A 13,806-nucleotide genomic window follows, 5' to 3' on the forward strand; every position below is an offset into this window, starting at 1 on the left:
AGTAAAACCCATGAAGTTGGATCAATGACAGTGGATGGACACACTGGGTTTATGTTCAGTTAATGAGAGAATTTACTGAAAAAGTCACTTTTTCTTCAGTTATCTCTGTTTCTGATATAATAACCCTCAACTTTAATCTGAGCTTTTGTGAACATCTACATGATCTGTGAATTAAATGTAGGGAAATACAGGATTTTCACAGGTAAAAATACAAAATACAGACAGTAATATGATAATAAATGGTGATAAATCACTCAGAAAGATTAAATAGAGAGAAAAAGTCATTTGGACGGAGCCATAAAAGTAGCAGTGGGTCTTTATGGGTTAAGGAGGCTGCTCTAAATGATGGAGTGGACTGGCTGAATCTTAAAAAATTGCACCTTGAACCCCCCCATTAGTTTCTGTTCTGTACATCTCTTCCAACAGAAGTGCTTGTACTTTTGCTGCACCTTTCTGTCACTTAGCTCCTGTAAAAGTTTGTCCTGAAAAAGTTCCCAAACTCAGGAGCCAAACTCAGAAACCCTTGGTCTTATTCATTCATTTATCTAACATCAGGGAAACACTGAGGGACTGTCTTCATTTTCAACAATGTTGAGGGGACAGATAAAACAGAACATATGCATAAACATGTGCAAACAACTGAAAATCAGAGTTTTAAATCTACCTGTAGGTCAAACTACATTCCTCCAGATATGTGGAGCAGAAAAACTAAAATATTACCCATATTTTTCATTTGACATGAAGTTTTTGTTTCCGGTTTTACCTGCATTACTTGGGAATTTGAATGCTCCAAATACAGATCTGTACATTGAGAAAAGAGGACCTGCATAATTACCTTTTGGCTCTCATCTGCTCCTGTAGTCTGCTGTACATCTCCAAAACTGTGGAAGCAAAAACAAATCAGAACATTGAACCATTTGAGGACAAATGAGGAAGCATAAACAAAGACACAAACAGTTGAGTCTTTTATTCTGTAATCAAGGATTTGATTAAATAATGTTAGAAAAGATAAGACAGTACAGAACTGGATCAGTGTGTGTTTGTATAGACTGTGTATTTTTAATGTGTGTTACCTGGCAGACAGTGTGTCAGTTTGTCTATGGTCGTAGCAATGTTCCTCTGCTGCACTCTGCACTGTTTCAACTCCTCCATGGAGTTCAGCAGCTGCAAAGAACCACAGTGGTAGACATGAAGTTTTGATTCAATTTCACTATTTATTTTTCCTTTATTTTACCATTAAAGACAGAGGTCACAACACCCAAGATTCAAGATTCAAGAAGTTTGTCGTATACAGTGGTGTGCAAAAATATTAGAATACTTGCCAAATCTTAAGAAACTGGTGGGGTTTTTTTTCCCAGAGCCTGAATTTCACTTTTTTTGCCATTGCAAAAGGTATTGGCAAAGGTACTGAGAATATTTCACCTACAAATTTATCAGTCCAGTCCTTTTTTTACATTTTACTCTAATATTTAGTGTGTAACCCCGCTTCCTGATGGGGTCAGGATTTAAATGTCCAATGATTTAACTGTCCTCATGTCCTCAACAAAATCCCAGGGTGTTTGCTCTTTATCCAAACAAAAACTCCTGATTTTTTCAAAACTTTTTTCCCCAGACCTTGACTTGATGTACTTTTATACTTGTATGCCAACTTTTTTGGTTGAGATTGTGCCAGTTGTGTCTCGTTGAAGTACATTTTAATAAATGTAGGTATGACTGAATACATGATTCACAGTAAATTATGCTTTACTGAGAAAAATATTTTAATAAGGTTTTTCCCAGGATTATCACAGATTTTCCCAGGATTATCTCTGGACCTGCTGCGGTGGTCCTGCCTCTCTCCTGCCTTCATCATCATCATCATCACTCACTTAACCACAACTGCCTCCATATGTCTCCCCCTACTCCCCCCCCCCCCCCTCTCCCCCAGTCTCTATCTCTCTCTCTTTTTCTCTTTCTTTACCCTCTCTCTTTAACCCCAACTGGTCAAGGCAGACGTCCATCCTCCAGGAGTCTGGGTCTGCTCCAGGTTTCTGCTGTTAAAGGGAAGATTTTCCTCACCACTGTCACCACTCACAAGTGTTTGCTCCTGGAGGATTCTGTTGGGTTTCTGTAAATTGGCTTAGAGTCTGATTTTGACCAACTCTATATATAAAGTGACATTAGATAACTTTTTTGTTGTGATCTGGCGCTATATAAATAAAATTTGATTGATTGAGTGATTTGATTGGTTTTCCCCTGTAAGTCGCTTTGGAAAAAAGCGTCTGCCAAATGCATAAACATAAAAACGTTTTCAAAACATATGAAAATCACAAAAGTGCATCAATATCACACAAACAACTCTCACTAGAACAATTCCAGTACGGACCTGTTAGTGACATCATATCAGGTTTTTTAGATACTTTCCTCATGTTTTTCTTATCTTACAACATTATGTGCCTCTGTACATACTCTAAAATTCAACTATGAGAGAAACTTTTTTCCATACTTTATTAAGACTTTCACACAAAATTCAAGACTTTTCAAGATCTGGAAAACAGCGTTTCAAAAGTCCATACTTTTTAAGACTTTCAAGACCTGCACAAGCATCCTGTTATCCTTGGGTCAACATGTTTTTGGAAATTTGAGCAACTACAGAGGAATGGGCAGAAAATGAAATATAGTAATACACCCGTTTATCACTTAAAAATATGTATAATATTTGAATAAATGGTTGTAACTTGCGTAGTAAAGTGTAGATGACGCCAAAAACTCAATTAGAAGCTGCTGAAGATTCATTGTAAATCTGGTAAAAATCCTCCATTCTGACACAAAGCAAATGCATGATTAGAAAACAGACAGAAGCTGAAGGTTGTTCTGACTCAAATCGTGTGCGATACTTGTTTCAGATGAGTAAAAGCAAAGGAAGACCAATGTTACATACAGGCCTAGTGTAGATCTGGTTTGGGTTTTTTTAGAGAAACCTGAGCAGGACAGTATTGAAGTCAGAGTAAAACTAATGAAGACCTCCACACACTTTCACTAAAGAACATATTTCATTTCCAGTTGAAGTCTGACCTTAGATATGAGCTTACCTCTTTGCCGTCGTCCTGAAGACGCCTGTTGGTCTCAGTCACCTGGCTCTGAAAAATAAAAATGACCAAAGACATTCAAAACATGATGAGCGGTCATTGTTTTGTTCTTTTCTGAATCTGTCTTTCAACACAGATCTTGTGACGCTCTCCGTCTCTAAGTGTGTGACTGTTCCACCTCCTCACCTTCAGTTTCTGGGCCTCCCCTCGTACTTTGAGCAGCTCTGTGATGGAGTCCACAAAGCCCTGGAAGTGGTGGTTACACATCTTCTCGATCTCTCGGTCATGGTTTCTGATGCGAGCGTCCAGCTTCTCCATGAACAGGCCATGTTCCTGACCATCGTACACCGACCTGCATGGCACAAAGCATTTGGTCACTCAGACGCCGCATCTGTACTAGTCCAAAGAATCTGTGGGATTATATGGGAAATATCTGGAATTTTTGGAACTTAAAGTGACATTTGGGCTTGGCATTGATAGCTGACATGACTACCAATTAGGGCTGTCCTGATGCAGTCTAAAGATCTGTATCAGCTGGAGGGCAAGAATCTGGTGATACGATACAAATCACTATACTAGGATCACAATACGATGTATCACGATATATCACGGTATTGTTAACAAGACAAATTTTTTTGTTTGGTTTCTTTTTTAAAAAGATTATTTTCTGGAAAAACTAATGGTGCAGCATTTGGATGAATAAAGTTTTAACACATGGCTTTACCAGTACAAAAAACACACAAATAAATAAATAAATAAATAAATAAATAAATAAAGTTTTACAGACATTACAGTTTCATATCCTGCTTAAATGTTCGTGTTCTATTGCGAAAAGAATCCATAGTGTTCAGTCCCTGAATCATCCAACATCAGAACATTATTTGTGTGCATTCCCAATAAAAAAACCAAACATTTCCCTTTTTCAGAGAGTAAAAAGTGCTTTTAGGATGATTGAATTATCCATTATTTAACAAAACAGCGTCATCAATCAAAAAAAAAATACATTTATGACCTGCAATATCACAATAGTACTTTTATAGTAAACAAACAACAAAACAAAAAAACATGTGAAGACAGAAATAAAAGAGCTTGGAAAACAAAAAAACAAAAATGAACCTCCACCATGTCTGCATTTGAATAAATACCTAAAAATATCGATACAGTACTTTTAAATATCGATACAGTATTGTGAAGTGAAATATCGTGATATATTGCGCTACCAATATTTTCTTACCCCCCTGATCAGCTGCCAATGTGGCATTTTTTAGAAGATCAGATTGGACTGGATTTAGTCACGTGATAGGGTCAATCCAGTTTTCACACGAGTTTTCAGCGTGGTTCCACTTAACGGCTTCTGTAAATAAAAACTAAAATTCATACATGTCTGCTGTGTGGGAATACTTTTCTCTGGAAAACAACGGAAGTCGAGCAGCAACTTGCAAGATGAATAAACTGGAGCAAGAGGAGCATCAGGGCTCACTTTAATACAACATATTTGATTCATCGCTTACAAAAGGATCACATGACCGAGTACGAGAAGTCCGAGGCTGCAGTAAAACTGAATGTAGAGTGAACGCAGAATGAAAGCTGAATGTAGAGCCCAGAGAAGAAAAGGGTTAGTTCTTACCTGATTTTTTTTATGTAAAATCTAAGTTACACGATTGCATGATTATTTATTTTTTTTACATTATATAATATCAATGATATGTTATACTTATATAAGAGGTATAATACTATAAACACTGGATCGGACTTGGTTATTTAAATAACATGACAGTGTAGGTTTGTTAAAAAAAATTTTAATAAAACAAAAATGTTGTTGGTTATGTTATGAAACATAATTAAACTTTTGGGTCATAATTTGATTGCATTTAATTTTAATGCTGGAAGGGCTATTTTGATGTTAACCATATACCAGAAATTCATGTTTGTTATAAAATCAAAATGTAATAGTAAAAAGCATCGGTATTGGATTAGTATCAACAAAACTAATGATAAAAAAAAAAGTCGGATCGGAAGCAAAAAAAAAAAAAAAAAAAAAAAATCCAGATCAGGACATCACTACTACCAATATTAGTTTCTGTTTCTTTATTAACTCCACCAGGAGGTGTTGTGACCACTTTGCTTTGTGTGTTTGTTTGTTTGTGTGTTTGTTTGTTTGCAACAAATCGTACCCACAGATAGGCCTAGGCCCTGGGACCAACCCATTAAATTTTTTGCCAAGTAGGCCAAAGTTCAAGGTCATGGCAAGGTCACAAAATCTACAATTTTCCTATCTCTCATCATTGAGCAATTTTCCAAAATTCATCAAAAATTCAAAATGACTCCGATTAGCCTCCAATTTGATCCACCTGTAGCTTAGAACAATATCTTGTATCTGGCACAAAATTGTCCACATCCACTGTAGAATGTGGACTCTGTGGACATTTCCATTCAACATTGAAAATCCCATTTACCACACATTTTTCATTGTAACTCAACAAATAATGTTTGGAATTGAATATAATTTGACATACACATGGCTGGTACCAAGCTTAAACTTTTTCTGCTGTTTGGAACAACGTTGAAACTGTTTAATTTAAAAAGAAATAGTTGATCCACGCTTGCACACCGCTCGGGGTGCTTGGCGGAGGTTTGCGTTCTCTGAACACTATTTTGATTTTGTTATTATGTAGACCCCTGAACAAAGAAATATTCATTATTTATATATAAAAATAAGTAACATTTTAAAGCAATTCAGTGCTTCATCAGATTATCTGTGAAGAAACACAAATTTTAACATACAGATTAATGGCAAAATCTGTAACACAACAAATAACTATTTTCAATGTATCAGTGTATCCCCAGTCAAATCTGTGATTCTGAGCTTTACTACATATGCAATTACAAACCTTGCCAAATCAAAATTGTGGTGGAATTATAATCATATTGTATGGGCTTCAAGTGCAATTTTGGCTTCAAACTTTTTCTTTCTTTTTTTTTTTTATAAACACAGATACTTACATGTACTTCTACTTTAAGCTCAATAATCAAAGGGCCTTTTTTATTTTTTTTAAAGTTCAATAAGTAATGACTGGTGATCCCAAAGTCCAGGAATTTAATCATGATCGTAATCATCTCAAAATCATAGTATTGGAGACAAAAATCATGATTTTGATGTTTGAAATAACAGATGCCCCAGTTTAAAGAATACCAGATCACTTCCAACATTTTTCCAAAAAAAAAAAAAAAAAAACAGAAGTGCCACATTTAAATGAACAAATGTGATTAAAAAACAATTGTCTAATCTATACAAATGACAAAAGAAGCTAAGGGCAGTGCATGAACATTCATTTTAACTACACTGAGCTGCTGGTGATCAACATGCATCTTATTACTGGATATGTTATTGAATTAAATCTATAGTAAAAAGTCCAGGCAGGAGATGCAGTTTGACTGAGGCTCCACAGGGGGGCAGTAGAGCAATAACACTGACCAAGCCCCCACCTGAGTCTGCAGCTGCAATAAGCAAATACAAACAATCAGCTAGACAAATTATGTGAAATTAAAAATTCTCTCTAATAATATTGAAAAATTTAGCATCATGTTAAGGTAAGTAAAATAACATCTGGAATATGTACTGGAATTAAATGTTTGTCGTTTTGATTTATGAACTACACAGTCTATGCTTTGAACACAAACTTCAGATCTCAACTGAAGCAACAAATATGGACATCTACATGAGGATGCTGAGTCACATGCATGTTTTAATCCTGTGTGTTCATTCAAGACACTTCAAAGACTACTGTCCATTGTCTTATAGTGAACGAAAAGGCTTTTTTTTCCTCTGGTTCTGACTTGTAGCATCCTGTGATAACTCACTCCCTTCAAGGTTTTTTTTGCCAATGAAAGCACTGAGTTGACTGAGTGTGCATGGCTTTTATTGTGAAGGATCCAAAAAAAGCAGGGCCTGATGTCTGACATGACTGAGCAAAAATTATCAGTAGTCTCTTTTCTATTGGACATTAGCGCTGTGTAATGGCAAGAATTTGGTGATACGATACAAATCACAATACTGGGATCACGATACAGTATATCACGATATATACTGTTAAAAAGGCAATTATTTGTTTGTTTCATTTTTTAAATGATCTTTTTTTGAAAGAATTGAATTACTCCAGAAATATGCACAAATACTAAAAACATTTTTATTTGATCACATCAGGATCTAATGCTATATCACAAAATGTTCCTGTGTTAAAACTGAAATTCTGTTTTACAGGCATTAAAGTTTAAGATCCTGTTCAAATGTTCATATTCTATTAGTTCAGAACTAACATCAGAACAGTATTTTTGTTCAGTCCCAACAAACGAACTACCATCTGCCTCTCAGACAGTAAAAAGTGCATGAAGGATGCTTTAAATAACCATTATTTAATAAAACAGTGTTAAATAATAATAACATATAAAGAATAAAGAAAAACAAAAAACAAAAATGAACCTCCGCCATATCTGCATTTGAAAAAATGCCTAAAAATACTGATACAGTACTTTTTAATATCGATACAGTATTGTGAAATGAAATATCGCGATATATTGCAGAACTGATATTTTCTAACACCCCTACCAGCTCCTAGATCTTGTTACTTTAATACTGATTCAAACACTATTTGTTTTGTCCTTTAGTGTAGCATATTGTCTTCTGGCATGTGCACATATGTCTGGAAGACTATCAGCCTCCAGAAGATTCCAAACAACTCCTTTCCCTCGTGTAACAGAACAGGAACAATGTTACTGAACAGAACAATTTGGATCCAACAAAATATATCCCAACCAACCAAAAACTGAATCAATGTAAATCAACCAACATTTGATTAAACATGTTTATTATTTTATTCAACTGATCTACTGAGGGTACTTTTTTTTTTTTTTTTTTTTTTTTTTTTAATGTCTCAAGTGTGTGTACAGTCTTTTTGTACCAGTGATCACAGTTCTTCCTGTGTTCTTCCCCACCTCCAAAAACAGCAGCGCGCGCACACACACACACACACACACACACACACACACACACACACACCTGTGTAAAGCGTCCATCTCCCACCCTTCCTCCTGTTGACCAGGAAATGCCCGACTTGTACAATAGAAAGCAGGTCTGACGCCACACAGTGCTTTCTTTAGACACAAAGAAAAAACAAACAGCCACTTTGATGGCAGTGCTCCTAGCCTTCAGTTGAGAAAACAGGAATATATTTAAAAGCAAAACAATATGAAAATATTCTTCCTCAGCACTGACTTGGAGTAAAAATCCCACAAACGTCCCAGGCTGTTAAAACATGTCACTATGACAATAAGCACAGGAGTAGGGCTGTGTATTGGCAAGAATCTGGCAATACGATACAAATCACAATACTAGGATCACGATATGATATATCACGATATATCATGATACTGTTAAAAAGGCAATTTTTTTGTTACTTTTTTAAAATGATTATTTCCTTGAAGAATTGAATTACACCAGAAATCTGCACAAATACTAAACACATTTTTATTTGATTACAACAGGATCTAATGTTATATCACAAAATTTTCCTGTGTTCAAACTTAAATTATGTTCTACAGACATTACAGTTTAAGATCCTGTTCAAATGTTCATATTCTATTAGTTCAGAACTAACATCAGAACAGAATTATCGTTCAATCCCAAGAAGGGAACTAATATTATTTAATAAAAGAGTGATAAAGAATAATAAATAAAATATAACCAAAAAACAAAAACAAACCTCCACAATATCTGCATTTGAATAAATACCTACAAATATCAGTACAGTACTTTTGAATATAGATACAGTATTGTGAAATTAAATAATGCGATATATTGCTGAACCGATGTTTTCTTATACCCCTACACAGGAGTAGTTAAAGTCACTTGTACATTTAGCAGTAGAGCGTTGGGTAAGAGGATTAACCCTTTATCAGGCAAGTGACTATATTTGGAAAAATCATGTTCTAACAGAGGTGTAAAAAAAATATCGGTATTGCAATATTTCACTTCACAATACTGTATCGATATTAAAAAGTACTGTATTGATATTTTTAGGTATTTATTCAAATACAGACAGGAGGTTCATTTTTGTTTTTTGTTTTTCAAACTCTTTTATTTCTATATCTATGGGTATTTTGTTCTGTTGCTTGTTTACTATAAAAGTACTATTGTGATATTGCAGGTCATAAATGTAGTTTTTTAAAATTGATAATAGATTCAGGCGTACACTCAGATTTATTCGTCTGGATTTTTGTGGATTGAAGCGTACGCCAGGTTTCAGTATGAGATCCACATAAGTCTTTATACACGAGGCCCCTGGTCTCTTAAATGTGGCCAATGATTTTTTGCAGGTTCAACGTCAACTTCAGATGATCCTTTTTTGAATTCAGACTTCTTTATGCGTGCAGAACGTTCACTTCCCTTCACAGGGACTGCACTGCCTTGTACCCCTGTAGTATTGTAAGTAGGACGGAAAGGGACGCACGCATGCACGCAGTTACCAACATACACGCACGCATCCCCCGGCATGCGTGCGGCCGAGTACCCCCCCACCCGCCCACAAAACACCCCCCCCATTACAGACGGCTACACCAACAGATGAATTCCACAGGAAACACTGACTGTATCCAATGGTTCAATAAATCAATCATTAAGAAATAAGACATGCTTTTATCATGAAGTATAGAAACAATATTTAGCTTTTATCCTTATAGACCGTATTGAAAAAGAAATTCAGGTTCTCAGGAAAATTGCTGCTTATCAGTTAATTGTTAATTGATCGATAAGGTCAACCAACTAATGATTAATGGATTAATCGATAATTTGCATCTCTAGTTGAGACCCCCAGGTTAAGAGAGTGTTAACATAACTAAATAGAACAATTAAACATGGGAAATCATTCAGAAAACTTCACAAATTGAAGAATCCTGGAGGCGTCAGTGAACCTTCAGGGACTGTTCCATAAACCAAAACTTTCCTTATGTTTTGTGTTGATTTTTACATGTACAAAATTCCAAATAATTTAATGGATTATTTCTTTCCAGTGCTGTCCTATATACTTTAACCTAATGTTGTGGCCAATAGGGCTACAATCACTCATCGACTAGTTGGCAAAAAGTCGACAAGCAACAGTCATTGTGTAGTTGACCTGTCATTAATGACATCATGTACTTCCGTTGAAGGAAAAATTATTATTTTATTGCTGATTACAACTTTTGAGTATCCAGTTGTTGGTTTAACAAACTTTGTTAGGTACTGTAATTGTTGTGCACCAAATATTTTTGTTAAAGGAAAGAAAATGTATTTAATTGCTGCAACAAACATAAATAAAAATCTTTTTTTTTTTTTTTTGCAGTTCATGATCTGACTAGTTGTTCAAGCAGTCAATGACTTGTCAACTATAGAAATAGTCATTTGTTGCTGCCCTAGTGGCTAAAGCAGTTGTTGTATTATTATAGCTTATGAACTAGTGATCCTGACCAGTTTTCTAACAAGATTTATATCGTCATAATTAGGGGTGTTAGAAAATATCGGTTCTGCAACATATTGCAGTATTTCATTTCACAATACTGTAGGTTAGGTATTTATTCAAATGCAGATATTGTGGAGGTTCATTTTTGTTGTCTGGTTTTCTTTATTGTTTATATTTTATTCATTATTATTTAACACTGTTTTATTAAATAATGGTTATTTGAAGCATCCTAAAAGCACTTTTTACTGTCTGAGAGGCAGATGGTAGTTCCTTTGTTGGGACTGAACTAAAATAATGCTATGATGTTAGTTATGAACTAATAGAATATGAACATTTGAACAGGATCTTAAACTGTAGTGTTTGTAAAATCTGATTTAAGTTTTAACATAGGAACATTTTGTGATATAGCATCAGATCCTGTAATGATCAAATAAAAATGTGTTTAGTATTTAGTGCAGATTTCTGGTGTAATTCAGTTCTTCCAGGAAAAAATCATTTTTAAAAAAGAAACAAACAAAAAATTACCTTTTTAACAGTATCACGATATATTGTGATATATCATATCGGGATCATAGTATTGTGATTTGTATCGTATCGCCAGATTCTTGCCAATACACAGCCCTAATCATAACTGTAGATTGTCTGACAAACAGGCATTTGCAATACTTGTACATCCTTGATTATAAAAATGTGGTGTGTTTGATTTAAGGTCATCCATCTAAAGCTGCATAAGACAGTACCATTATCAGCAGTATGTTGTAATTTTATGGTGAACAACAGACAATGGTAAACGCTATAATGGACAACTTAATGGTCCTGTTAAGTTAACAATAGCAGAGTTCCTGAAAACACAGGCTGACGTAACAGGGCTGAGATTAGCAGTGACACAGAGTCTAGTACAGTCTGACACGGAGGGAAACAGGAGGAAGAGGAGGAGGACAAGGAGGAAGAAGATGAGAAAGAGGAGGAGGAAGAAAAGAGGAGGAAAAGAGGAGGAGGAGGGGTCTGTCTTAGAATGTTCGGTTGTCATTTCTTTGCACATGTGCAGTATCCAGAATCCCAACAAGGCCAACTAGTTGCTGCTCCTTGGACTCAGTTTTCTTGTCCTGTGCATAAAACTACATTAGTGCAAAGACAGCAGGAGGGGATAACAGGGGATATGAAAGTACAGAGGGGAGCAGATGTTAAAAAAAAAAAAAAAAAGGACAACAGGATGTGAGAGGACACAAAGCTACAGTTTGACAGCAAAGAGCACAAACACCCATAAAGTTCAGGGCAGCTGCTCTCAGTGATGACATCAGTGTAAACAGATGGAATACACACACGGGCTGGGGGGGGGCGCCTTAGAGAACGAACTACTGAGTATTCAGCGGCACCTAAATAGGATCTTAACCCACTTAGGATGCACACTAGCATCTGAGTGTGATGAATGGGTGTGTGTGTTCCCACATACAGCCTGATGACTCAGCAGGGTGTGTGTTGTGTTGGGTTGTGTGTGTGTGTGTGTGTGTGTGTGTGTGTGTGCATGTGTGTGCTGTAACAGGGTTGTGGCGGGTCACTCCCTCCTGCCTTTACCCATAAGTCCATCTCCACACACACACACACACACAGCTCTGCCCAGGCTGGGCCACATGTCACACTGTAACCACACACAAACACCAGCAGCCATGTTTCCATAAGTTAAGTATTTTATGCACATTTTAAGATCGCCAGTATCCATTTAGTAAAACTTTATGGAACACAGGGCCCATTTTTCTAATTTACATCCCATTTTACAGAAACAGAAACACACACACCCATTTACAAATAGAATTCTACCTCAGCCTGTGTTTTGTCTTTCCACACCCCTTAGAGCAGGGCTGTCAAACTCATATTAGTTCAGGGGCCACACTCAGCTCAATTTGATCTGAAGTGGGCTGGACCAGTAAAATAATAACAGAATAACCTATAAATAATGACAACTTTTTCTCTTTGTTTTAGTGCAATAAAAAACAATTAATTATGAAAATATTTCCATTTACAAACTTTCACAAAAAAATTTACATAACCGGAAAATAACTGAAATTTTAACAATATCATGCCTCAACTTATCATTTCTACAAGTACATTACATACAATGTAACACAAACATGCGGTAACAGACAGAATATTGTTAAAATTTTGGAGTTTGGAACTAAAATAAGAACAATTTCTACAATATTACAAAACTTACAGATCCCAGTGGCTCTACAAACACAGAAAACATTTAATAACAGGCAGAATACTGGTCAAATTACACATAATGTGCTTAAGACATTTCAGTTTGTTCATATTTGTTCTGGTTATTCGCATTTTATTGTTATAGGATAGTTTCTAAATGTAAATATTTTCATAGTGTAGTGTTATTTTTTTCACATTAAATCAAGAAGAAAATTTGTTGTTGCCAAATATTTATAGATTAGGCTGTTATTTTCCTAGATCACATTAGTGTCAATACCTTCGGTGTAATTTTTGCACTTCGTAAATTCATTCCAGGGACCGGAGTGGAACCCTTGGAGGGCCGGTTTTGACCCATGGGCCACGTGTCTGACACTCCTGCCTTTGACAAAACAGCATGTGTGATTAGAGATTTGAAGCCAGAGTGGTTTCCATTTGAGAACCTGTAACAAACTGTCAGATCCATCAGAAATGTACACTTGTGATATCAGTGGCTTTTATCAATGACAGCATATTTTACTGACACATGCACATTGCAAAACAATAACGCTTAAATCTTAGATCAGCAGCATGTGCACTGCTGGAAACTGGAAACTGAAAACAAAGGTCATGGGTGGCAAAAGGGACAACAGCGCAAGGGGTGTGCCAAAAAATCGATTCATATAAAAATTGCGATTCTCATTTACTATGATTCAGAATCTATTTAAAATGCCCCAAAATCAATTTTAAAAAATGAAATAAATCTGCCAGCAGTCTGCCTTTGTTTTGTACGTGGGACGTCCTGACATCATCACGCAGCCAGTTCTGGGACATACACAGGCGCAGTAAGCCCCAAAACAAAGGAAACTAATGGAGGCGGTAGGGTTAGTGGTTAGCGAAAAGCAGCTAGCGCAGTTAAGGTTAGAGATTAGCGCAATTAGCGGCTAGTGTATTGACACGCCATCAGATGGTGTTAAATAACACATGAAAGGATGAAAATGTGTACATATAGCACTCCAAATGCAATAAACTGTCGTCCCATCCAACAGTATTTGATGAGCTCAGTCTGT

At 35.9% G+C, this 13,806-nt stretch overlaps 1 protein-coding gene across 1 annotated transcript in view; it reads right to left on the reverse strand.

Annotated features, from left to right (window-relative positions):
• exoc6b (exocyst complex component 6B) overlaps positions 1-13,806 on the reverse strand; it is a 252,990-nt gene that overhangs the window by 220,838 nt on the left and 18,346 nt on the right. The window contains 4 exon segments of the mRNA XM_030162161.1: positions 836-881; positions 1,074-1,164; positions 3,072-3,119; positions 3,255-3,420. Of these exon segments, the coding sequence (XP_030018021.1) occupies positions 836-881; positions 1,074-1,164; positions 3,072-3,119; positions 3,255-3,420 (351 nt within the window).

Source organism: Sphaeramia orbicularis, chromosome 18 (assembly GCF_902148855.1).
Source record: "Sphaeramia orbicularis chromosome 18, fSphaOr1.1, whole genome shotgun sequence".
Lineage (NCBI taxonomy): Eukaryota > Metazoa > Chordata > Actinopteri > Kurtiformes > Apogonidae > Sphaeramia > Sphaeramia orbicularis.